Source organism: Telopea speciosissima, chromosome 7 (genome assembly GCF_018873765.1).
Source record: "Telopea speciosissima isolate NSW1024214 ecotype Mountain lineage chromosome 7, Tspe_v1, whole genome shotgun sequence".
NCBI lineage: Eukaryota > Viridiplantae > Streptophyta > Magnoliopsida > Proteales > Proteaceae > Telopea > Telopea speciosissima.
Window position 1 is genome coordinate 4,759,209 of NC_057922.1, and position 26,681 is coordinate 4,785,889.

A 26,681-nucleotide genomic window follows, 5' to 3' on the forward strand; every position below is an offset into this window, starting at 1 on the left:
GTCCCGGGAGAACAGATTGTTTCTTTCAATTTATTTTTTGAAAAGAGGTTTTTTAAGTGACTCGTTTGAAAGGTTTTTATGGAATAGTTGGAAGAGGGTTCAAATTTTGTGTACATATAGATCCAAGATCCCTGCTGGAAGAAAAAAAAATGCGTGATCAATCCACACCGTTTACTATATATTTTAGAAAAGAGATATATTACACATAACAGAAATACACGGTTCCATGGTGTAGTGGTTAGCACTCTGGACTTTGAATCCAGCGACCTGGGTTCGAATCCCGGTGGGACCTGTATTTTTATAAGGTTGAACTGTGATCCAAATTTATGGGTTAGTTTGGGCCGGATTTTTTAAAACCCCAACCTTGTCACACTTAGACCAGCCCAGCCCAACCCTCATTGACTATAATCGGGCTGAGTTGACCCTGACTAGCCTGGCTTTTTTACCATTTATATCTTCCTATGCATTAAAAAAACGACACACACATTGGGTATTAATTTGTTTCATATTCAATTGATTATTAGATTTTTCTTTGAGTTAAAAACTTATATCTTAAAATTGTAAATAATTTTGTTCAATGGATAATTAAGCTTTGTTTTATAGATAATTAGACTTTATTTTGATAAACCAATAGATAATTAAATATTAAACAAAAATCATAAAATGTAAACATTAAATTGTGAAGTATAACCTAACACAGGGCCGAATTGGTTCAGGATTAGCCCAAAGCCTCAATCCTGGCCCAGCCCGATCTTAACCCCGGGCCTGAAAATTTCAACCCTAACCCACCCTTAAGATTGAAAAATCCAACCTAAGACATATTCAATTCACGTTACCTTTTAACCTTTTTGGTTAAAAAAAAACGACACATCACCTTTCCACAGCACAAGTAAAATATGCCCATCAAGAGATACCGTTCTCATTTCGTGGATGAGGTGCATCAAAACACTCTTACAGGGACATTTACCATTTCTCCCATACCATTCATTTCCTGTGGGACATTTTGCAAGGAGAGCTTTCCCCTGGCATTCATTTCCTTTCGGACATTTTGCCAAACAGTGTGATTGTGAGACATTATCCCTTTCTTTTCACCTTCTTTAGACAGGTATTTAATGGGATTTTCTTTTCCGTCACTATGTCTAGTGAAGTATAACGTTTTATTATTTGTCACATGATAGTCCATGGGTTAGTAATTGCGGTGTCATTATTTTTAGAAAAGTCAAAAAAAAAATTCATTGATGTATGTGAGGTCTTCTATCACATCGACTAACCTATGTACCATCAAATGGTAAACAGTGAAGTATGACACCTAGAAAAAACCTGACAAATTTTAACTTTTCTAGTGACTAAAGTATTTTTTAGAGTTTAGTAACTGCGGTGTCATTATTCCATCCAAGGGTCAAAACCCATGTTTTAAGAGATTCTCTCTTCATCATTGGTGAATGGAAACTTGATCCTTTTTTGGTTGACAACATCATCAACCAATCTGAGAAATGAGAATCTGATCTAGGCATATCAGCTGATCTATATCGATATCAATATCGGTGGCAACTGATGACCGATACCGCGAACTAAATCCTTGCACCACACTACACCACCGGACATTCAAACAGTCCTTTCAAAGGTGATGTGGTTGATGCTTGAAAGAATGATAGTTGATAGGAGGAAGAGAGAGGAAAGGAGGGCAGCAGCAGCATACAACTAACAAGGGAGGAATTTGAAGTGCCAAATCACAAAAACAGAACTACAGAGCTGCCACTCTGCAGCAAGGATTCAATGGTAACAAAGTAACAAACACCCACCACTACCAGACCACCAAAAAAAAGATTAATTCCTTGGCATCTGTTCACTGGACATAGATGATAATTGATGCCTTCACCCCTTCATGGCTTTCCATCTCTGGATGCCCAGAATAAGATAATGAACGAATGATTCCTTCCTTCCACAATCCCCAATCCCCATCCATGGCTGTCTGTCTGGCCAAAAAAAAAACCCCATAAAAACCGATAAAACTTGTTTCATTGTTTATAGATATATTAAGGAAAACCAAACCAGGCCAAATCGAAATGCCTAAAACCAATTCAGCCTCATGAAATCGGACCGAACCGGCCGATTGACACCCTTACATGGAAGGATGGAACATTCATTCTTCTGTACTTAAAACAGAAAAAGAAGAAAGGAATTCTCTCTGTTTCTTCCTTGGTTTAAACTCTTGGACCAATCCTTGTTTTGACAAAACTTCTCAAATTGGTTTAGTTTTCACTCTACTACACCCATGGTTTTAGTGCATGGTATAGGAACAGGTATCGGCAACACACAAAATCAATACGATATCGATACGATATCAGCCTGGATCGGAACAAAATTACCCCTGAAATTTAATAAAAAAAATGAGTTTTTTGACCATTTTATCCCTTGTCCGTACCGTGCTACCGACATAGTATCGGCATGGTATCAATATCGATGACTAGCAAAACCAATACATATCACCTGTATCGGGACATATGATACCGATACTTAGAACCATGACTACACCTCATCAGTTCATTGTTTGGGAGGACATAAATTCCACCCTTCTTGCTGCATTATATTTCCCTCTCCGATTAACCTTAACTCCGATGGTTAAGAACTTCTGACCTCGTTCATTGAACGGTTAAGATACATTGACTTGTAGGGTATGAACACAAGGACCGTGATGCCAGTCCATGGTGTCTCATAAATATATACAATTATATGGAAAAGGTTCTCTGAGCCACCAGGACAGGATACACTAGCATTCTATGTCTCTCTCCTCACATGAAATGACCTTGCTATCCTCCAATGTATGATACTGTTTTATCACACCTCATTGATGTGCTCCCCTATGCCACTTGATCAGAGAACCCTCTCCCATAACTATAACATAATCCCCATTAGATGAACTCTGCCTCTGCTCAATTCATGAAAATTATTAAACTATATATCGTTCATTAATGAAAATGATAAAGTTATGGTGATTTGTTTGACTTGTGGCAGCAATCTTCTGCTTTGATATACTTTCTGTTATTTCTACCCCAAAAAAAAAAAAAAAGATATACTTTCTGTTACAAAATTTCCATGGAAGGACATAAGAAAGCTCCATCTGCAATCTCTTCATTGTATGATCCCAACTGTCCAATCATGCATAAGGAGAAACTTTGTATTGATTGCCTTGGTGTTATGAACTTCCATTTTCATACACCAAATTTTGCTTTTCTGGTTGATGGACACATTACCATTCCTGTGGAAAAAACAAGCAAGAAACAAATGAAAACTTCAAGCCTACTATTTAAAAGGATTCTTTTAACAGTAAGAAAGCTTTCCCTCTCTTTTCAGGGAACTGATATAGTAAGAATGTTGGCACGTACTAATCGACCATTTAATCCGTTGGCTGGGGATTATGAAAGTATTTAAGTAGGATTGAGTTGAGTTTGAATCCAACAATTGAAAACCCAATAGCACCATGCCCTCTACTGTCAGTTTTCAGGTTACAAAAGTTGACATGTGATCACCAAAGGTAGAGAGATGAGCAAAAAGTTTTGGGAGTCTGTAAATATAAAAGCTGCAATGAGAGAGACAATAAAAAAAAACTTTTGAATTCTCCTTTTTTTTTTTTCTTCTTTCTTCTTTCATTTTTGTAGGGGGTGAGGAGTGGATGTCTCTTCCTTTCAACCTCAGCCTTCATCAAATAATTAGAAAAGCCCACCATTGGGAGACTCACAGACTCAAATATAACTAAGGCTTGAACAGATCTACAAATTAATGAATAAGAATGGAAATAAGTGAAAAAAAGAAAGATTAATATAGATATCCATGCCTGCATCAATATGGTGCTGAGCTGGTACGACGAAGTTGGTATTTAGGCACAGAAGTTGGATCAGAAGGAAAAAGCATCCGCGTCTCCTGCTCAACAGAACCATTAGGGAGTCAATCAGTCTACTGGCATCACTCATCTGAATTACCTTGCTTTATTAGAAAGTCCACTCTAACTATAGTTGCATAGTAAAGGCATTCTAGGTATTTGTGAGTACAAATCTCTAAAGCTAGTTGGGTCAGAGAAGGGAACATCAGCCTTTTCTTTCTTTATCTTTCCCCCTTGTAATCAACCATGAGAATTTAGTAGGGAACATGAATGCACTTCATTACACATGTTTAAAGGATCAGGAGAACATATATACTTTCTATACACACTAATTCCCTCTGTATCATAGGTATATCTGTTAAACAAAGTACTTCCATTTCACAACCTCCACCAGAGCTCTCCCCCCCCCCCCCTCTTATTTTTGAGAAAGTGAGGTGAAGGATTAGAAGAAGAAAGGTGAAGCCTGTATTCAATCCCAGGACTAGACCACAACAATCCAATGTCCTTACTGTTGGGGCAAGCAGATCTTCACCTCACCAGACATGTACATAAATACCAAAAATCTTTTACAAGCCTCTATTATCCTCTAATATGTAATAAGAAAAAGCCACAAATAACAGGGTAGAAAGATGTTAAAAATTTAATTTGCAAGTCCAAATCAGTCTTCACTGCATAGTTACTAGTACTACTTAAAGGATGATACTTGCAAAATGCCACTGTTCCAAAAGTATCAATAGCAAAATAATAGGTAGTTTGAAGTGGGGACAACTAATTATCCTCAAGCACTTGTGCCAACTGAGAATCTTTTGTCATTTGTTGATACATAGTAAATCACCATAATGGTTTTTCCGTTTTTAATATCTTCATTTTGCTATCTTCTCTTGATTTACTTTTTCTTCTAAAGGATGTTTATTTTTCATGTCCATTGTTACTTCTGAATTGCAATATTACAAAAGATCCACAGGTTATCACAAGACCTTCACCAATTCCAGAATTTAAACCTCTTCATCTTCACCAAATTCTCATTCTTGACTGAACACATGAAATCCTTCCTGAGATGAAAGTTGACTAGTTGAGGTACAAAATGGAGTAGTTCATGGGGGAGGTTTAGAGCATGAGTTCATTGAAAGAAAAACGGGAGGAGGGGGCAGGGACAAAAGGAAAAGAAAAGGCACCTTATGGTCAACTGTGTTGTCCTGCAATGGGCTGATTCAGTTGGCCTCAAGGTAAGCTTGTTTGGCAAAACATGTGGAGGTAGAAATGCAGTTATAATTGGGGCTTAAAGTAATCTTGTTCACAGAGAACTTTCTGAACTCTAATTGGGCTTCCTTATGTTTATGCTTGGGCCTATTTCCAACTGCCTTGCAGTTCCACCTGACAATTGGAGAAATAAATAGGATTTAGTTTAGAAGTTTAGAAATAAAACAGGGGTAAGGCTGCATACATTATGACCCTCCCCAGACCCCGCAGTGGCAGGAGCCTCGTGCACTGGGTACACCCTTTTTTGGGTTAGAAGTTTAGTTGATTTAGGATTTCATTTAAATTGCAACCTACCTAGTTATCAATAGATTATTGAAAGAAAGAATCTAATTTGATTGGAGGACATTAGCCTGTGAGGTTTCTATGTACAAGTAACCTAATATATACTTTACCTTATGTATATACTGTGAAGCACCTCCTCAGTGAGCCTTTCAATCACTAAACAAAACATGCCAAGACCACTTGTACAGTAGGCTATGTTATATAGGCACCTCAAAAAAAAGACTGCAAACATTTCTACCACTTAATGTTCATCCTCATGTGGTGCACAAATTACAGCCAAGTAGAGGACTGTGGGTCTATGGTTCATGTGGAATAGATGAGTTCGACTTTAATTCCATTTACAAAGTCTAAAGAAGTTTCAACACCCATAACCTTGCTTGGAAATGTACCATTACTCAGAACATTGCAAGAGATCAATCCTGACTCCAATTTTCGAAGCTATCATCCCCAGCTCCAGTTTCAACAAATTATGTGGAATCCAGGCTCATTTTTCTTTGTACATCTATTTGTTTTTCACGAAAATCAACCACCTTCTGTTCATCCTCTTCATCCTCTAATGAATATGAATCTAAGAACTTTGAATTTTCCCAATAGGAGTCTTCCTATTCTAGGAAACTCTTATTCGGTTTTGAGTAGTTTCCTTAGTTATCTATATCTCTTGTTGGTCAATAATATCACATGTACAACTCCATTTTATCTCAATCTCTTCTTTCTATGCTGTATAAATTGGCTAGGATTCTCACTATTGTAACTTTATGTAATTCCTACAACTGTAGAGCAATTAATTCAAGGAAAATATTCACCCTAACATGGTAACAAAGCTGCCTGGCCCACGCCTCTAAATCCTAATTGATCTCCTCTTCCTTCCCCATCCTAGCCGATCTTCATCTTTCTCATCCTATCATTGAATGATTCCTCCATGGAGTCCTCCCCTGCTACTGCCTCCTCTCTCAACCCCTCCACTGACGGTACTCCCTCCTCTCTCACATCTGGTCACCACTTCGTCTTTTTTTATTTTGGAAAGCACAATTGATCCTGTATCTGAACGCTCAAAAACTTTATGGCTACATCACGGGCATCATTCCTTGTCCGTGTGATGCTGTTGCCGTCCTCCATTGGCTTGAACAAGATGCTACGATCATGAACCTGTTAATTGCTTCTCTCTCTGAATAAGCTCTCCCGCTCATTGTTGACAAAGAAACAACCAAGATATCTGGGAATCTCTCACCTCCGCTTATGGTTCTGCCTCCAACACTTCTCAGTGTTCAACAACTTGAAAAGAAACCTGATGATTCTATTGCACAATTCTTGCAACATGCTAAGACCATCTTGGATGAACTATCTCCACCCCCACCACCACCTTCACTGCCAAGACTGCCGTAGAATAGAAGAAATTCTTCTCTTATATGCAACCATACATTCTTTTTTTTCTAGTGGCAGAAACAATTTTTTCCAGTTTCAACATACAGCATTTGTTGACACAGAATCACTCCAAAATCACAGAAACACAAAAAAAAAATAAGCAGTTTCTGATTCAGAAACAGTATTTTGGAACAGAAACGTTGTCATACAGAGCCTTGATGTGCACAACACTTTTTTGCACGGTGCTCTTAATGAGGAAGTTAATATGATTCAGCCGCCTGGTTTTGAGGATCCCTCCAGGCCGCAACATGTGTGCAAACTTCACAAGTCTTTATACAGCCTCAAACAAGCCCCACAGACCTGGTTCCACAGGTTATCTCAATATTGTGGATACTGATCTGCCTCAGGATTCTTGAATGCCTCCAATGTACTTCAAGAGTTTCTAGCAAGTAATGAGTGTTCAACAAAACCATGATGTAGTGCATATTTAGAATAATACACATGATCTAAGTCCCAAGTTCAGCTTTCAGCCTTAAGAGAGTATGCACTAAAAATTTGCAACAAGATTTATCACAACAATAGATACTGCTTATTTAAATCTTAGAGACCACTATCCCAATTCCACATGATGATTCTATAATCAGAATTCAGTGCACTCAATGTATCGTAACCAACATATCCAAAATATCTATGTATGTATAATAGTTAAGAAAACAAATTGCACAGATAGCTAATCCTCCAGGGGAAATGAAAGATCATGTATATCTGCAGGTAAGCTTAAATGATCATACCTTCTCCTTTATAAGCCCCTCATTTGTTTCCTTCAATTGTGCAAGATCATTCTCCAACTTGTTCGTATAAGCCTATTATCACCCAAAAGTAAATGTCTTTATATCAAACATCAATCACAACAAAATAAGAACCTAACTCCAAGAAATGCACCTGCTTCCTTGCCCTTGATCTAGCAGCTGACTCACGGTTCTTAATCATCCTTTTCTGCCTCCTCTCAATGGTCTTCTCCATTATCTCATCTGAGAACCGTCGTTTCCTATCAACTGCTGCCTGTGACTCTGCTGGTGCGGCCACCACCAAAGGCATTGGCATTGATAGTGCCAGTTGATTCTCATGGTAGCCAACATCCACACCTGAAGTACCAAACACTGATACAGAAAGAGGCATAGTCGAATCCAAGACTGACATCTGCTGTTGTTGTTGCTGGACAGCAGCCATCTGGAACTGAAACCAATCTGCCTGTTGCGATGCTGCCGCAACAATGGTATCAGTGGCAACCAATGACTGTGCATCAACAACACTATCTTGATTGCCTGCGTTAATGGCACCAGCCCTGACCAGGAAATCCTCAAGGGTAGTTTCTCCAAGGGTTGGTTGCCTCTGCACTGATTCTTCATGACCTGCATTTCCTTGCTCTTCTTGATGAGCAATTTCTTTCCAAACTTCATCAACAGTTTTTCTACTGAGTGTTCGATTTAAATTTAAATTCCCAGGAGTAACTGCAGTGGATGACGAAGAAGAAGCAGCAGCATTCTGAACGACCTGGTCCTGTTCTGCAGCAATGACACTCTTCACCAGCTCATCCAAATTCATGTTATCCAATGTCTTTCCGGAATTCTCTAGCTGGCTCTGGACCTCATCGAGGGTGAGATTGTAGAGAGCGCCTTGCCTACCGAAAGGCGGGAAATGAGCCGTCTGACCTCTGTTCGGAGACACCATTGTTCTAAACCCCATCCACTCCTACAACCACTGGAAGAACATCTCAGAAAAACAAACAAACCCAGTGAAGGAGAGCGGCAGAGAAAGAGAAAGAGAAAGAGACTCTGAAACCAACACCAGATTATAATTTCAAGTGGGAAAAAAGTTAAAAATCAGATCAGATCAATTCGGAGTCGCCCGAATAACTAAAACTCACCTTCTCAAACAGGATTTGGACGATAGCATTAGCATATGAACATGGGTGAGAACCCAATTCAGTTCCGAAATCAATAAGAAAAAGGGAAAATTGCCCAAACCAAAATTCTATAATGAAATGGGATATAAATTGTGATTAGAAACAAAAATGGCGTGGAGATTTAAAGAACCCCAACTGAAAGGAAGGGATCAAAAGAAAAATTAAAGTCTTTTTTCCCCCCTAGAGATCAATTCAAGTCACCATCACCCAATTGATTGAGTGAAACGAAAAAAACATCAGTGAAAGAGAATGAGTGAACACGACTGGCAGCTTATCTGAGAAAGTCTCAGAGCGCGGGTAATCCGAGCCGCCAGGGGGATGGTAGAACAAGTTACTCAGTTACACAGATCGGTCTCCGAAAGCGGAGTCGTTGGCGGGAGATTCGGATTTCTCAGAGACTAAAAAGGAAGAGAGAGAGGAACAAAGGGCAGTTTCAGTTTCTTAGTGGAGGAAGAGGAGTTCTGAATTGGAATTTCGTTTCCCATGAAAATAGTATGAAATTTCGCTTTGACTGTTAAGAACTCTTTCTGAAAGTCTGAACTACAAAGCTCAAGTTTTTCTCGTTCCCTCTTGTCTCTCATTAGTATTTATAGGTTTCCTCTCCCCCAAACAAGTGAGTGCTCTTTGGCGCTTTCATGGCTTTGCGGCTGAGCAATCCAAATCAAATACCTCCCAAATTAAGACTGTCCGATCGAGACATATATAGAGTCAAGTGGTACTAACTCCATGAGTCCATGACCTTTAGCTTGATAAGTTAGACAAATAGGGTGTTAGCGTACGTATACCGCTAGCATGTCCAATCTTTTTTTTTAAACCAGTTAAAAAATTAAATAAAATAATTCTTTGGCTCGAAGTGTGGCCTGCGTCAACACTACCATGTGTCTATCTCTCTCTTCCTCAAAACAAGGGGGTAGAGGTGTCTTTTTATATGGAAAAGAGAGAAGTAGACTCATGAGAATGCTGACATAGGCCACACTCCCGGATAGAGATCTTTTTCCCTTAAAAAATTAAGGGAAGTAGTTCTTTGTCCGGAGTGTGGCCTACGCCAACAGGTCTGTCTCTCTCCTCCTCAAAACAAGGGGGCAGAGGTGTCTTTTCATATGGGGAGGAGCAAGATAGACTCATGGGAGTGCTGGCATAGGCCACACTCCCGACAGAGTGCTTTCTCCCAAAAATTAATTAATCCTTACAATTTTATTTTTATTTTGAGAGGAGGGAAATGATTTACCCTTGCATTCTATATATATTTTCTAGTGTTTTGTAGCGGATTTAGAGGTCACAAGGCGTCTATTCTATCATGTGAATAGATGATATGTCTATTCCAACCTTTGGACATATTTTATTTTTGAGGTCACAACTTGAGTCTAAATATTATGGTTCAAGCCCAAATAAAAATAGGTTCATACCCCCAATTGGGTCCAAAAATGATTACTTCAATGAACAACAAAATCGAAATTGAAACTAATTAAACCGTTTAATTGGAACCATCTAAAAACCATTTGATCAAAACTGTTTATTAATTGGTTTGGATATTAGAATTGTTTAATAAACGAATCGTTTCTCGATTCTACTTTTTCATACCTTGAATCGAATCGGACTAAAACCAATCAACTAGAACTGATCTAATTGACACCCTTAGTTGCATATGAAGTTTGCTAGATGGCTCGAAAATTCTTAGTCATCTTCTGGTCATTAGACTAATCTACAACCATCATCAAGAGAGGAAATAATCTTGAATAGCCATCTGCTAAATTTCATAATCTAAAATTGACTAACATGTATCATGTGTATGCTATGCATCTATATCGGTACTCTTAACTATCACTATGCATTTTCCCAACTCTAAGCAAGAACAGAAGATTTATATAAGAAAAATATGAAAATGGATGGCTCAGATCTATCTTGTGACATTCAGAAACACTATGAACGGTCAATAAAAATGAAAAAGATGTTGAAAACGACATGTTCACCAACTTTAACATCCACCCGAACTGCCACATGGCAACAATAAATGGTGGAGGGTCTTGGATGGTGGTGTGGCAGAACTCTACTCTTCCAAGGATTTTATGGGCAGGTTACAACCCAGGGCCACATCAGCCCACAAGGTTTAATATTGGGCTTGGGCCAGCGCATAAAAATATCACAAGCCTTTGGAGCTTTCATTAAATTAGTAATGAAGAACAAGTCCTTAACAAGGAGAAAATGAGGGAGTGGGGGATGAGAAGAGGATGGGAACAAGTCAAACCCTAGGAAAATTTTCAGAGTAATTTTTTATCAGTAAGAATTTCTTCAACCGTGTGGTAGAGAAATCTCTTCTTCACCAATGAATGGATTCTTGGGTCATCATCAAAGATTTTAAACTTGGAATTTGAGTTGAATTGGCCCCAAAAATCTTAGAATCGGACCTTTAAATCTGAAAATTTTGTGATCCAGTTCAAAACCTCTAGAATTGACTGGTCTGGATCATTCAGATTCAGGATTGATGGGGATGGTGATCATTTGCTCGGTAGTGGATTTTCTTTAAAGTGCTTACATCTTTTCAAACCGAAAAGTTAAAAACTATATAATTGGAACCGACAAAAAATGATTAACCAAAACTGACTACTAAAGGGACATATGTAATAATAACGTAATAATCAGGAGGTGTGAAGTGATTCGTTTAGTTTAATTGAAAATAGCCATTCCACTTGAATACTTGACCATCCCACCGAACGATTCGGCTCCTCTCCTGCGAGCCCAGTAGCCAGGGAGTGCCCAGTGAGCATCCAATGGCGCTGGGTTGCTGGCACACCAGACCCCACACAGACACAAATCCTGACATGCCCAGCAGCCCAGCCCTGTTGGATGCCTCACTGACACTATGGAGCCAGAGAGGAGGAGGAGTCTGATCCACGAGTTTGATTCCTTTGCAAGTACCACCAACAGGTGAACGTTCGTGTGAGAGTCAACCACCTATCCTATTTTTGCCATTTGCAAGGGGAGGAGGGTTTTTTATGGAAACAAAATTAAAACATGATTAACTCTGAGAGGTACGTTCACCTGATTGCAGATGATCTATTCTCCCGATCCACCACCGTTTCACGTACAATGTGCTCCAAACACATCCCTCTCAAAGCTTGTCCACCAAATGGAGGACGCCATAATTCTAACCCATTGGATCATCCACATCAGAAGATCAAGACCCTCCAAAGTGCCCGCTTTACTCGAGCAGTTTAAATGCCAAAGTGGTGAGGGGGTTATTAGGTTAGGTTAGCCCGCCAGCCATCGATCAAGAGACTCAGCATGGAAGAAGACGAAGCTTACAAGAAGGAAGGAGGAGAGAGTGGTGGTGTTAAGTACAGAGGAGTGAGGAGACGACCATGGGGTAAATTCGCAGCAGAGATTCGGGATACCAGCAGGCAGGGTAAGCGTGTGTGGTTGGGAACTTTTATTACTGCAGAGGAGGCGGCACGAGCTTACGATCAGGCGGCTTTTCGGATGAGAGGTATCTTTGCCATTCTCAATTTCCCCCATGACTACCACCACCATTCTTCACTACCTCATCCTGCTTCCTCCTCCTCCTCCTCCTCGTTTTCTTCTTCTTCTTCTTCTTCTTCTTCATTAATGGATGAGAACAGAGGAGGAAAGCCGCCGCCGCCACCACCGTCATCCTCCGTTGAACAATATCTTGTAGAAACCACCCCTAATCCATATAAATAGGAGCTTTGGAAGTAGAGGAGTCGGATCCCTATATAAATATTTATATACTTATTATATTCCCAGCATAAGGTTGTAGTCGTAAATCAGTTCTCTTGTATTAATCGTAGTTCATCGATCCTCTGTTTCAATATTGAAGTTTTTTTACAGTTTGATGTTGTTAGCTAGTCTTCTTCCCTTCCAACAATTGCAATTTTGTTCGTGTCTCACAACTCCATCGTGTTTCGTGTTTCTTCACAGAGCTGAGTGTTACCCTTGGTAGCAGCACTTCTCTGGTTTGGAAAGAGACAGGGAAATGAGAGAGAGAGAGAGAGAGAAAGAGAATAATGGAAAAAACTTTGCTGCTACCCGGGTTGCAGGAATGTTCCAGCTATCTGTGTTTGCAGCCAAAGAAACTATTCACTAATCTGGTCCTAGGTGTTAATATTTTCTAAAACATCTTTTTAGATTCTATTTCTTTGCTGTATGAACTAAGTCAAAAAAATGAATGTGCTAAGAATTAGAGATTAAATTGTGTCATGTCATTTGTGTTTGATGGAGAAAAGTTTAAAAGAAAATGAATGAAGAGACCTGTCCGAGTGTCGGTGGCAGGGATTTAGGAATTGGTATCGGATACCCCGATTGGCCGATACTGATACAAAATGGTTGGAACGGATGATCCGATATGGATTATCAAAATCATAATCAATCTGGGAGTATGGTCTACGCGAGCACTCTTATGAGTCTATCTCTCTCCTCCCCATATGAAAAGACACCCTTGCCTCCTTGTTTTGAAGAGGAGAGAGATAGACACATGCGAATACACTCTCGGTCAGAAAACTACTTCCCATAAATAAATAACAGGTTGCAACATGAAATTGTCAGGAAGCAAAATATCCCATTCAATAACAATATACAATTCCCTATTTTGTGCTGCGCAAGCCTTCCTTAATCATCCATGGGCCTAACTAGTTTGGGGGGGGGGGTATTGCTTTTTGTTAGATGGCAACAGTGTTTTAATGTCTACAGGACTTTTGCGTTCATCCAACCAAAGGGAGGCTGAGCTAACAGGACTCTTGCAGGGATGGAAACACACGCTCAAGAATGAAATCCGTCCAACGGAGATATGGATATCTAACCCTACCCTTATAGACTTTTTGCACCCCAACTCACAATGTCCTGTACCTTGGACAATGCTCTCTTCTTTCTTAGATTTAGCAGAACTTTCAGCTAACTTCACTATTACTCCAATGTCAGTCCAACACAATCAATGGACTGCTGCTCTACGATCCCACATTTTGGCTACCATTAGAAATTTAGAACTAATTCCCCTTTAAGATGTTTCTTATACGATGTACAGACTTTTCTGGCTTTTTAATAGAATATTTTCTTCTTTCTCATCAAAAATAAAATAAAATAAAATAAAATATCGCATTCAAATCAATATAAAATATAAAATTTGATTCCATAGAATAGAATAAATAAAGATAAAATAATAAACAACAGATATAAGACTCAAGGAAAATTATCACCTCCTGTTTGTTGATCGGCCCAGTTCCTCTAATAGGGGGATGGTGGACCCCACCCAGGCAGGATGTTTGGGCATGGGTAGAGAGGTCATTTCAGTCCCCCTTTGTTAAAGGAACTGGGGAACTGAGCCGGTCAGCAAACTGGAGGTGATAAAGATCCTAAGACTCACTGGGTGCCGGAGGCTGTACATGTTTCAACCCATACGATGTTAGATAGATTTCTCTGCAACATAAAAGTAAGTTGCAAGGGATTCAGGGAACTGTGCAGGGTTTCAAAAAATTCGGAATCGGTTATATCGAATCTGATTCAAATCGGTTGATACCAGCCAGAAACTATTAGAAATTGAGAACGGACGAGTAAGCAAAGCGTTCCTCTTCTCGCTCGTCGGAATCTCCTTCTGTGTCCATGGCTTACATATTTGCCATATGTTCAGAAGGGACAATTAATTGATAATGATGGGAGTCCCGAATTTCACCTTTTGAATCACAATATCCCATGGATGTCTTCACACACAGTCTTCCTTTTGAATCATTCAACCTATGTTATATAAACAACGTTTCAGAAATCGGAATGGGTTAGGTCAAAAACCCTACAAAATCGCTGGAGTATTAAGATTTTGGGGACGAGTATTCCAGACAAAGTAAAATATTTTTTATAATCTGATCTAAGGTTTTCTCTTTTCAGCCATCAGACTTATGCCTTGAGGAGTTCATGCCATACAATCTCCAAAGGAGGGTTGACCAGAGTCACATTTCAAGCCTCATGAAATTAGTATGCACTCTTCGTTCACTAAAAAACCCACAGATGATGCCTTGACTGCTGTAGGAAGGAACCCAACAATTAAACTTCAAAGTAATCCATCTGTGCTCAACCCAATCAAGCCCTGATCAGGAGTTTCCAAAGAGCACCACATATTTTCAAAAAAAAAAAAACAAACTGCAAATTACACGATCTTTCTTGAAGCAAACAATTCCCTGTTCTCAGCATTATCTTCAACCTCCAACTCGTTGCCTTGAATCTGAGTCTGACATCCTCACAAATTTTCTTGATTCATTTCAATGAAGCAGCCTTCCTGGATGGATTAATTTTTTCTAGCTTTTGAACCTGCATCTCTACAAGGATGGCCCGAGGAGAGCTGGGTCTGTGTGTAGCAGCTGATTCTGGATGATTCAAATTGAAAGAAGATCAGAATAAATTGAGGCCAATACCTGTTCCAAGTCCTATTATTATATCCTTGGTTAAGAATGATCTGTTTCACCAAGAAAGCATCCCACCAAGAGCCATTTGACTTTAGCAACAGAAATTAACTCAATTCATTTACATTCACCAGAATGAAAATTTTATATCACGATCCCACATTAACTTAATTTTTTTTAATTAATCTACATCATTCATACCTGAAAAGAATAAACAAGAAACTATAAAACATTTCAACATCCTACCAGGCCAGCTGAAATTAGTTCATTTCTTGACATCCTATACTTGAATTTCCATTTTCATTAACATCTAAAATACTACTGAAGATGAATCCATGTACAATAAATCAACTCCTGGTTTTTGTTCAAAACTACAAGAGACTCCATGCTGACCAGTCAAAATTGGCGATGGCAACACAGCTACCAGGCAATGTAGTATAAAATAACCTAATGAATCATGCACCATCGCTGTTTAAAAATTTGATTCATTTCGGTAAAAATCCCAAGCTCTGAGCTTGGCACTTGGCATGGATTCTCAACACAGTTCCCTCACATAATGTGAATTCAAGATAGTTGTACCATAAAATCAGGATATATAATTGCGGTATAACGAATTTCCTCAAAATCTATCATACAAGTATGCTCTTAATAAAAAAAAAATCATCAGCAATTGAGAGAATAAAAAACAAGAACCACAACCACTTTGTGAGAGGAGTTAGTTCTTTGCCTGCAGAACATACTAAGAAATTAATTAGCATTAAAGATTCTGAACACAAAAAGCAGGCAAATCACAAGAGTAGATGGACCCAGAATAGCATTTTCATTTTCATCGAGTGCAGAACTAGTGGTCCACACAAGTCATTTACTGTCATGGACTCCTAGTATACAGAGGATCAGAAATGGTCTATTATGGTGTTCGTCAATTTTTCTTAATCCTCTAATTGCAACCTGATGCACTGTCATGCAACCACAAAACCAAGAAAGAAGGGTGTGGGGGAATACAGCAAACACCAATTCCCTCCTAGTTCCCTTCTCAGCTACCTTGATCTGCCAAACTGTTAGTAGATGGGGTTGAAATGCATTAATTATTCCTTGAAGCATGTAATAGTTCAGCAATAAGACTGAGACTTGAGAACCTCCAAGTACCATTCTCTTCCGAAGAACACATTAAATAGAGGCCCATAGAGTTTTAAGTATATGGATTGGATCAGACAACTTGACCCAGTCAACTGGGATCAGCAGAACCCAATCCTGAGTTATGACACTGATCCCCAACACATATAAGCTGTGACCAGCTCTGCAACAAGATGTTGCCCGCAAACTTGGCCAAGGATCCGTTGGAATTGGATGAGTCAATTTGGGATTCAATTGGGATGGTCAAGTCCTACCTGTCCTGGATCCAAGGTTTGAAGTCCTTATATATCCCCTCCTCTTCTACCTAATTGATGAAGAAAAATGAAATAAAAATAAAAATAGAATCAACACCTCTAGCACTCTAGGAATTTTGGTGGGTGGGAAGCAAAGAATCACAAGTTAAAGGCTGTGTTTCACAACACTTCCATGCTAAGAACGCTTCTGGGCATTTCTGCCATCGGGAAGCACCTCTGGAAGATAATAGCCCTTTGATAACCTACCATAAGAAGTGTTTTCCCACCTAGCAAACAATCTAAATAAACTATAAGCAGAAACATATAATGCACAGCAAGGGACTCATAGCGGTATACGAGCAATTTTAACCACTTAAAACTGAAACTTAATGAATTAATAAAGACCAAATGGGATTTAAGGGTATAGGAGCAATTTTAACCACTTAAAATTGAAACCTAACAAATTAAGACAAATCAAATGGTTTCAGTTTTAACCACAGAAACAAACTAAGATACTCCTCAACAAACTAGGACATTAATAAAAGTATTCTCACAAGGGCCAAACATCCAATTCTACCAAAATGAGCAATCCAGCTAGACCTAATAAAGTGTTCCAAGATGCCCAAAAAGGGTTCATATACATTGTTCGTAAAAGTATTTTTTCAAAGGCCAAACTCTGCAGAATTATGGAAGGACATTCAAAATTCCCAATGAGCATTCACAGAAATACGCAGACAAAATGGACTGTATGCAAATAAGAAACTAAAATAGCAAGACAATCCATTGAAAGGAAACAGAAAATATATTCATTAAGAAATAAAGGTGCCCAAGAGGGCTACAAAATTGTCAAAAAAAAGAGATGCCCAAACGGCTTACAGAATCTTGCAAACAGAGCAGAGTCCTAGATGGACACAAACAAAAAGAAACAAACAAACAAAACTTTTGTTATTCCTAGGTTAACATAGAGGGGGGTGAATCAGTGTCTTCATACACTCATTCGCAAACACACAGATAACCCCCCACACTGACGTAGAGATCTTCAAGCAAACTATGATTGGCCGGGGCAATCCCGAGTTTACCAATCCCACAAACAAGCATATGCACGGCTACCTTGCTACCATATAGTTGCCAGGTCAACCAGACAATACACACCCACTATGCAAAGCACACACTCCAAATATATACAATAGAAAGTAAAGCATACACACGACACCAAATATACGTTGTCTGGAGAAGATGCCTACCTCCACGGAGACATGCCCTTGAGGGGCTTCGTATATTGCTTAATATGCTACTCAAGTTTTAGTTGCTACAACGACTCATGATCCACAATCACTGCTTCAGTTTGTGTACCCACAAAAAACAAGAGCAACACCAAACCCTAGACAAGCCCCAACTTGCTAGGTTTACAATATAGAAATTGAAAACAAATCCCACGCTAATACATCATTGTTCTATCTTTTTCAAAATTCAACCATCGTTTTCAAGGCGGTGGAGGGGTGCCTAAGCACTTAGGCAACAAGGCGCCTGCCTAAGCATTGTCTAGGCGACCAAGGCACCCAAGTGTTATTTTTTATTTCCCCTCTTCTCTGACATTATTTAGTATGTTACAATATATAGTTTATAACATCAAAAATCAATATTAAGCCACATCAAGCCATAAAAAATCAACATTAAGCCACATCAATTCATCAAAAATCAACATAGAACTAGATGACAACAAAACTAAAGAAGCAAGCTATTGAAAGTTTGAAACAATCAAAACATACAATTGGTTTATACTATTCTTGGAATTTGTCATTATCATGGTATACCTAGTCCCACATTTGGTTTATGCTGCTCTTAAAAAATATTATCTTATCTACAAGTAATTAAACTGCTCTCAATTTAGAGAAATGTTCTTGTTCTCCAAGAAGTTCGACTAGTCAAATGATTTTATTTTACATGAGATTTTTTGTATTAGGTAGAACACAAAACCAGCTTTCCAACAAATACAAGATTGCTTAAATCTGATTTATATTGAAGGAGTTACGTTCCGGTCAAACCTTATTTGGTGTAAGCGAATGCGGACAAAATTGTCTAAATGAAAATATTTGTTTTAGATATCAAAACAATGAATATTTTACTGCTTTTTTTTGTTTTTAACAATGTTTTACTGGGGGTTGACTTTTTATCCTTCAAATTTTGATTTTTTTAACTATTTTTATTGGATTCAAATAGGGGGTATTTGCTTATACATTTACTTAAATGATATTTGGCATAAATATGAGTGAAACAAAACAGCTTAAAAATTTGTAGTAAAAAGATCGAGTCTCATTCACTATGTACAAGAGTTGGGTTGAAGGGGAAGGACGACTGATTCGATTCATTCAGATCAATAAGAAGAAAAAAGAGTATCGGATCAGATCGAAAGCTTGTTGAAGCTAGCACTCCGAAACATGGGAACAATAGAGCGGATAAGTGAAACTCACTCGAGAACCCATTGTTCTCTTGTTTCCCTTATTCTTACTTCCCAGTGTTCTCTTGTTTCCCTTATTCTTACTTGCCATTGTTCTCTTGATTCCCTCATATGATTTTTTGTTTCCATTGCTCTCTTTCTTGTTCTTTGGAGATTTTCTTTTAGATCCTGCCTGGGATTAGATCTATTCAGGTTATAGTCTTACATTACTCATTTACCTCATCACGGGAATAAATGCCTTCAAGAGATGTGACGCAGGGTTATTTGCCTTTCTTCGGGGCATGGTGCTCAAGACTCGGAACTTGCTCTAATACCAAGCTAATGTCATTCAAAGTGAAATTGCACAAAGGTAGAAAATTAAGAGAATTTCAGAGAATTTTATTGCCAAATTGAGAACCGAATACAAGATAACACGGGTCAAGGAGGACCACTTAACTCAAAGGTCAATGGGAACCACTTAACCTTGGGTCTCTTGGGGACTAATGGTGTAGCACATCTCCTTAAGCCCAATCATCCATGGAAGGCCCAAGCTGGTGCAGTTCTAACTTCTAAGCCTAAGCCAATGGAGAGCTTAAAAGGTCAAGTCCAAGCCCAAGCCCATGGCAAGCTTCAACGATCGACTGAAGCAACATCTTTTAATATGTTATATCCCCCCTGCAGCAACGGTACCATACTATATTTTATTTCCCTCCCCCTCCCACCAATCATCACTCCTTCCCACTTTACTATGTTTTCTCCACCAATGGTCCTTTCCACAGTACACTATTTTATTTCTACCCCCACCAACAGCTCTCTCCAACGTTCCTATTTCATCTCCTATGCTCTAGTAGGAAGTAGCTTGTAGTTATGTTTTTACCCTTAGGTTGTGCTTGTAAGCCTCACTGAGAGAATTTTAGATCCTCTAGTGGTGAGAGAATCTCACACTTGGGTTGAGAGAATCCCAAGACATCCCGAGTTGAGCGGTCCTTGTTGACTCATGGGTTAAGTTGTCCTCCCTAACCTTTGTTATCTCGTATTCAGTTACAATTCTCTTCATTTTCTACCTTTGTGCAATTTTACTATGAAGTACATCATATATACATTGATTTCGATGGTGTTAATGGACATCTATGGATTTTAAAGTAAGCTCATGCTTTTTGTTTTGGGGGAGTGAGAGAGTGAAGGGAAAATATAGTTAGGTTCCATTTGAATCACACGAATAAATATTTAGGCTCCAAAGCTTGGGATTCTGAGAGATTTGAATGAAACACAGAACAAGCACCATTTCTTACTTTCAGTTGAGCAAAGATTTTAAATAAAATACACTTCACATGAGACTCCTAATCAGATATCCAAGGAGAAGAACTCAATCCCCAAATAAATTCCATACAAAATGACTTGAAAATAGGTGAAACTAAACCTTATTTGGAGATCAAAATGACTTCAAGTTGGTTATAGAACACAGAAATCCCCATACAACTAAACAGAAATATGTACACTCCTAGCTATTTAACTATGCCACACAACCGCCAAACAAGCTAATGCCAAGAAATAGTAAAATTGTGAACAAGTTAATATAATAAAATAAAATAAAAAACAATTCTCTGTTTCTGCATCTTGCTGCAAATTGTTCACCAAGTGCATGTCAAACAAACTGACCTACAGAACAGTACCCAAGATTGTAAGATAGAAGTCTCGCTTAACAAATATTTTATATGACAATTAGATAACATAGGCACCAGCAGTTAGATATCTGAATGATTAAATGCATTCAAATGCAAAAACAATAAGAAGGATAACCAGGAAAAAGTGGCTCAGAATGTCTTACAGTGGAAAATTGTGAGGGAAGTTCTCCTCGATAGACTTGAACACGTGGGAATTATTGGTCCAAGATTCAGAATCTGATCGGAGAATCTCCTCATTCACTATGACGGCATCATCCGTCATCGAGTGTGCGAATTGATCATGTGATCAGGTGGTGCGAGATAGGCCATATTGTATTTAAACCTATTGAGTGTTGCCAAAGTGAAGTACCAGCAATGAGAATCAAGTGCACCACATACATACTCAATGCTCAATCAAAGGGTAACAATTAGCTTCTGGATAACGGATGAAATTATTATTGCTTTGCAGAACATTGGAGACCAAAAAGTGCACTAGACATCACTGATCACAATTAATTTTTCAAGAATGGAGCTGATAAAAGTAATCCTTTCACAGTTAAAGAAGAGGAAATAAGGCGCGAACGGGTAGGAAAAAATCATAATGATCATATCCAGTAAGCCATACCAAAACCATCTTCTTCGTGTGTCACTAAAACTTAGTCCACGATCAAAAGCTTATGTAAGAAATTGGAAAATATTCGTTACAGGACCGGCAAAACTACTGAGAAAATGCACAGGGGAAAAATCTCAAAGAAGTACATCCATAAAAAGAAAGTAAAAATGAAAACAAAAGCAGTTGAACTTTTCTGAATAATTGATTGGTGCATCTGAACACGTTCATTCCCCAAGCGACCACGGCCCAAAAGTCGTCCTTTCTTTAAAGCAACACGAATAACCTCGTTCCAAATAATCAGACTAAAAACAAAGTAAACAGAAAATTAGCGATAAATAACAAACGGAGAAACCTCAGGAGAGGGTGAGCGACCACATTACAAACTAACAAATAACAAGAGAGATATCATACCTAGCGAGCACCATATCCTCCCATTGGCCCAACGGCAGAATGTGGCCTAGGTTGATGACCCTGTCCCATTGGGCCACTCTGATAAGAGTTATTGACTTGATAAGCTTGTTGGTTCTGATAACCAGGATTCCCCATTCCAAATCCCGGCATTGCCTGTGGCATTGTCGATTGTGCTGCAGGTGCAACAGGTGGTGGAGCCGAATTCATTGCAGCTGCAAAAGCTGGATTCAACGATGCAAGAACAGCAGGATTTACTCCAAATGCAGCTGGATTCTGCCCAGCAGCAGCCAATACAGCAAGCACCGCCTGATGATTTGGAGGAACCCCGGGACCAAACGGAAGGTTTCCACCAAGTAGCCCCTGACCTAAGAATTGAGCGGCCGAAGCCTGCTGAGCCATAGCCCCATCTGGAGCACTAAAACCAGTACCACCGTGTGCTCCAAAACCAGCACCACCGTGTGCATTGAAGCCATAACCTGTGGAATTATTAAAGCCACCACCACCCGGAACATTCCCAGGGGTGGTCCCGCTGCCTCCGGTGGTGGGGGCAGCAGCAGACCTTTGTTTGTGGCTATCGGTCGCTTTCTGGCAATACAATTGGTGCCCATCGAAACTCTTGTTCGGTTCTTCTAAAGCCTTTCTCGCCCCTTCCACGGTCTTATAGATGAAAAGAGCAAAACCCTTGGATTTTCCCGTCAGTTTATCAAACCCTAGAGGACCCTCTTCGATTTCCCCATACTTGGAGAAGAAAGCGTGTAATTGATCAGCGGGAATATCTGAATGCACATTACCGACATAAATTTTCCTCGGTAGGGTATCTTGTGAGGGATGCTGCGTCTGCTGCGTATGCGAAACTGAATTCGAATGGGACATATTGACAGGACCGGCGGAGGCAAGCTGGCAAGCAGTCATTCGAGACTCAATCTTTTTCTGAGGCTCTTTAAGGGCTTTTTGAGCGCTTTGACGGTGCTTGAAGAGCAAGAATCCATAACCTTTGGATTTACCAGTGACCTTGTCCACGACGACGTTGCAGTCTTCGAGTTCGCCATACTGAGAGAAGAACTCAGAGAGCTTTTCAGAGGTAGTCTCCCATCCAAGTCCATGGATAAAAAGCTTACGGTGAGCAGGATCACGGTCGGCGATTCGGTGGATTTCTTCGAGTATTTTCGGATCGTTAGCGGCCGCCATGCGAAGGAGGTCGATGAGTTGTTCTTTGTTGAAAGGCTCCAGCAGCTTCGTTGGGTCTTCTTCCTCTTTTTCTTCTTCTTCTTCTTCTTCTTCTTCTTCTTTTTCTTCTTCCTCTTCCTCTTCCTCCTCTACATCTTCTTCTGTTCCCTCCTCATCGTTCGAATCAGGTTCAGTGACGGACATGCCTACCTCATCGCCAACCTTTCTCTTTTTCGCCATCAGCGGAGAGGAAGAGAATGGAAGAGGCAGAAACAAGGGGAACTTGGAAAACAGGGTTTTTTTCTACCCTATCGTGATTCGTAACCCTTACTCCGTCCGAACGTCTAATTTTTGGGAGTCCTTCGTCCCCTAACGCCAGTCGCCAGGTAGAGCAGAAGAACAAGAATTTTTAGGGTTTAGAAGTCGTGAATCGTGATACTCGTAAGAGTACAGTGTATTCTATCCCCAAAAAAAAAAAAGGTAAAGAAAATTGTGTATGCGGCCGTAAATAAATGTTAAATGCTAGAGTTTCAGGAAAATAATAGAAGAAGCTTCACGCCATTCATCCAGACATAAAAAGGTTGTATCCAGTGCACAAAGCTACCGTTAGCAGGTGTGGGAGGGTTAAATGTACGCAGACTTATCCTTATATTCAGAAAGACTGTTTTTCAGGATTTGAACCCGTCACCAATCAAGCAGTGAAAAGATCCCCTTGCTTGATATCCCTACAAGCAGCCTTTCCTTTTTTAAACATAAGAGGGTAAAACTGTGAGGTGCTATCACCTGTGGTGCAACTCAGATTCCTTATATCTTAGGGTGAAAACTTAGAAACAGAGGTGAATTTAAATCTTTGACCAATTATCAATTTAGTTAGTTTGGAGACTGTAATTGACTACGAGTTGACCAGGATGACGATTTTTTGTTGGTATTGCCATTATGTGTTTCTTTTTCTTGTAGCCTGTGATTGATTTTTGGTCCAGGAGATTGGTTTGTTCTCAATGGATTTTGTTGTCTATGTGTGGTTTTCTTTTCTCTCTCATTCTCTCCTTCTAGATTTGCCTTTTTAGAGAGCAAAAGCATCATCCGACGAGGGATGGTAAGCGAAAAGGCTCCTATCCTGTAGTGGCGGGCCACCCCACATGTGAAATGGCCACCCCATCCCCTGTTTTTGGGTAGTTTCCATGGGCTGGATGCTCCAGTTCCCGCCACCGTAGGATAGGAGCCAAATCCGATGGTAAGGTTGTATAGACATGTCTTACACATGGTTCAAGAACTCGATTGAAACCAAGATGAAACTTGGCACAAGTTAGGTTTCGACAAGTTTCAACCAAAGAATACCTAGTGTCGACCAGTTTTGACCAATTTTGGTTTCAACCAACTTTGACAACACATTACACTAGATCTATACTCGAAACTGCTAAGGAATCACAATAATTGAAAGAACCCCAACCATCTTGCTATTTCAATGCAGGCTTTTATTGTCCATTGAATACAATCTTTTTTTTTTTTTTTTTTGGTAAGAGTCCATGGATTGCAATCTCATTGCATGGTGAGTGAATAAAGTGAAAAAGAGAAGAAAAGCCCAAATTCTTGCCTTTCTCATCCACTGGATTTCCTGTACCATAACCTCTAAAAACTTGGTTTAATTGACAGAGAAAAGCCCCATTTGCTCCATAGTTGAGTAAAGACTTCGTATTTAAAGTCTTTGTACAGTTAATAAGTCACCAAGTTGATTAATAGAAGAGTCAAATCGTGAACAAGAGCTTTTGTTAACCTTCATGAGACCGATTCTTGCAGATTCCGCCCCCATGGAACTATCTCTTGCTTCTGTTGACTTAAGATTATTTCTTAAAATTTTTTACCACATGACAGATTCTCGAAATTTGAGAGAATATATTTTTCATCACTTTTAAAAAAAATATATGGGAGAATGTTTTCTGTGTCATAATGCAACCTGTGCCTAGGTACAGGGACATGTCACTTAGGGGGTAGGATGGTCATTGCATTCATCCTCATATGCTTGGGCACAGCCTGCACTGCGGCATAGAGAACAACGCCCATTTCTGATATTATTATTGCTATGGCTGTGGAAAAATCAAGAATACTTGAGTGTGTAAGGGAGGAAATAATGTGCCTAGAGTGGATGATGACCATATGATGCCTGGGAGGGTTGGACTTGGAATTGATGCCGCTAATGTCAGATGTGTAAAATTGCTATGGATAAATTTAGTGATTGCTGCTGCACTTTTTGTGGTCATAATTAAGGTTCATAACATTCCACTTAGACTACAGCATGTAATCATTATGTATATAAGTATGTCTATACTTATACCATTTGTTCTACATTGTTGTTTCTAAATGTACGGTTGGGAATCCTTATCAGTAAAATTCTTCGTTATCAAAAAAAATGTATGGATGAAAATGAGGAGGAATATGAATGTTAGTGAGGAGGTGGCACCATGGGGCATGGGACAGGACATCATACAAGAGGGCTATGGGGTTAATTCAAAAGGGAGAAGAGAGGACACACACAAGGATTGAGCTCCTCTCCAGGGAGGCCAGCACGTCCAGGGAGCATCCAGCCATTGGGCTGTACCGCACATATCCTAAGTGTGTGCCGAGATGTGTGCGGCATAGCCCAACCCTTGGATGCCCCTTGGCCACACTCCCTAGGCGCTGAGCTCCCTAGAGAGAAGCCAGATCCCACACACAATGTGACACGTAGGAGGTGTGCTCAATCTTTTCCCTTTATAATTATTATACGTGCTAAAATTACGGGAGGAGAAGATAATATGCGATTCTTCTACTTCAAATAAAATTTGTGAGAACAATGAAAAATTTCCCTTTTTTCTTATTTTGAGTTGCATTTTATTCAAAGTTTTGAAGAAATTTATCTTCATTGTACAGATAATTCAGTTTTATTTGAATTAAATTTTTATTATTTTTTATTTGTGAAAAGGAAAACTCTTGAAATTGGCCGTTAGATTTGAAAACTCAATAATTGTAGGGTATTTCGGTATTAATCAACCGTATCAAATCAGCAACAGCTAGTAATAGGATCGATCACGACTGTCCGAATCAACCAATTTACTAATCCGATTCCAATTCTTGAAACATTGATCCAAACTGTACCTTATCTATCTAAGAGAGCATTAGTGACAAATAGACATTTTTTTTTTAATCGATCCTATACAAGGGCCCATAGGCCAATTGGGAGGAGGGGGGGGGGGGGGGGGAACATGCCTAACATAGCTGAATTTTATATTTTTTTTGTTTTGGGGTGACATACTCTGAGTTTTTGGTACATAAAAAGATTGGTTTTAGAGTGAATACACCGATACGATATATCTTATTGATAATTCATATTATCCGAATTGTATCCACAAAGAGTTGAATATCTGAATTTTAATTTTATAATATCCGATTAAATTTTTTATATAAAAATAAAATAAGGGAGAATGTTCTTACCACTCAGGGGGCAAGGTGGTCATTGTGCCCACCCCCATGTGGTTGGGCGCAATCTGTACTGTGGCACAAAGAACAGCGTCCCATAAATTAAAAATTTCGTAATTGAAATTAAAAAAACAAGTAAAGAAGTTTCTAATCAGGACAACTCAAATAGAGTTGACAAAGGGGTGAAACAAATCATTGGAAAATCTGAGAACTTTGACATGGGTACAAAGGACTACTGAGGGAGTATAGAGTTCAGTTCCCAACCACATATCCCATTTTAGCCATTTAGAAGGCGAGGAGGGTATATGTGGAAACAAAAGAGACATGTGGTTACCTCTCAAATATATGTTCACCTACATGTACGTGTATATGATCCATTCTTTGGAGTATATCAATATATATTAGAGGATATAACATT

General features: G+C 39.3%; 3 protein-coding genes and 1 non-coding gene across 6 annotated transcripts; 2 read left to right on the forward strand and 2 right to left on the reverse strand.

Moving 5' to 3' along the window:
- Positions 1-220: 220 nt before the first annotated feature.
- TRNAQ-UUG lies at positions 221-292 on the forward strand. The gene has a single exon. It is a non-coding gene; the product is annotated as a tRNA-Gln (tRNA).
- Positions 293-3,622: 3,330 nt separating this feature from the next.
- LOC122667154 (ABSCISIC ACID-INSENSITIVE 5-like protein 2) lies at positions 3,623-8,672 on the reverse strand. The gene is made up of 3 exons (XM_043863370.1): positions 7,727-8,672; positions 7,576-7,647; positions 3,623-3,921 (listed from the first exon to the last, which is right to left on the reverse strand). The coding sequence occupies exons 1-3, from the start codon at positions 8,528-8,530 to the stop codon at positions 3,841-3,843; spliced, it is 957 nt and encodes a 318-aa protein (XP_043719305.1). The 5' UTR covers positions 8,531-8,672; the 3' UTR covers positions 3,623-3,840.
- Positions 8,673-12,032: 3,360 nt separating this feature from the next.
- Positions 12,033-13,762, forward strand: LOC122667395 (ethylene-responsive transcription factor 1B-like). The gene is made up of 2 exons (XM_043863661.1): positions 12,033-12,234; positions 13,455-13,762. Exons 1-2 carry the CDS (start codon positions 12,033-12,035, stop codon positions 13,760-13,762), a joined length of 510 nt encoding a protein of 169 aa, XP_043719596.1.
- Positions 13,763-16,075: 2,313 nt separating this feature from the next.
- LOC122669044 (UBP1-associated protein 2B-like) lies at positions 16,076-23,117 on the reverse strand. 3 transcript variants are annotated; one of them, XR_006333957.1, is made up of 3 exons: positions 21,644-23,117; positions 20,784-20,962; positions 16,076-16,206 (listed from the first exon to the last, which is right to left on the reverse strand). XR_006333957.1 is itself a non-coding variant. In XM_043865670.1 (2 exons), exon 1 carries the CDS (start codon positions 23,048-23,050, stop codon positions 21,644-21,646), a length of 1,407 nt encoding a protein of 468 aa, XP_043721605.1. In that variant the 5' UTR covers positions 23,051-23,117; the 3' UTR covers positions 20,624-20,962. The 3 variants fall into 3 exon arrangements, 2 of the variants coding, with proteins under 2 accessions (XP_043721605.1, XP_043721604.1); XM_043865670.1 differs by lacking the exon at positions 16,076-16,206 and having other exon boundaries at positions 20,624-20,962; XM_043865669.1 differs by lacking the exons at positions 16,076-16,206; positions 20,784-20,962 and adding an exon at positions 21,244-21,534 and having other exon boundaries at positions 21,644-23,115.
- Positions 23,118-26,681: the final 3,564 nt, after the last annotated feature.

Coding starts and splice junctions, on each gene's coding strand:
- LOC122669044 (XM_043865670.1), bottom strand. CDS start 23,050: ATGGCGAAAAAGAGAAAGGTTGGCGATGAGGTAGGCATGTCCGTCACT.
- LOC122667395 (XM_043863661.1), top strand. CDS start 12,033: ATGGAAGAAGACGAAGCTTACAAGAAGGAAGGAGGAGAGAGTGGTGGT. Junction 12,235..13,454: donor GGCGGCTTTTCGGATGAGAG/GTATCTTTGCCA, acceptor TAATGTCTACAG/GACTTTTGCGTTCATCCAAC.
- LOC122667154 (XM_043863370.1), bottom strand. CDS start 8,530: ATGGGGTTTAGAACAATGGTGTCTCCGAACAGAGGTCAGACGGCTCAT. Junction 7,648..7,726: donor GATCAAGGGCAAGGAAGCAG/GTGCATTTCTTG, acceptor GGGTGATAATAG/GCTTATACGAACAAGTTGGA. Junction 3,922..7,575: donor AGGGGCTTATAAAGGAGAAG/GTATGATCATTT, acceptor TCTGTTGAGCAG/GAGACGCGGATGCTTTTTCC.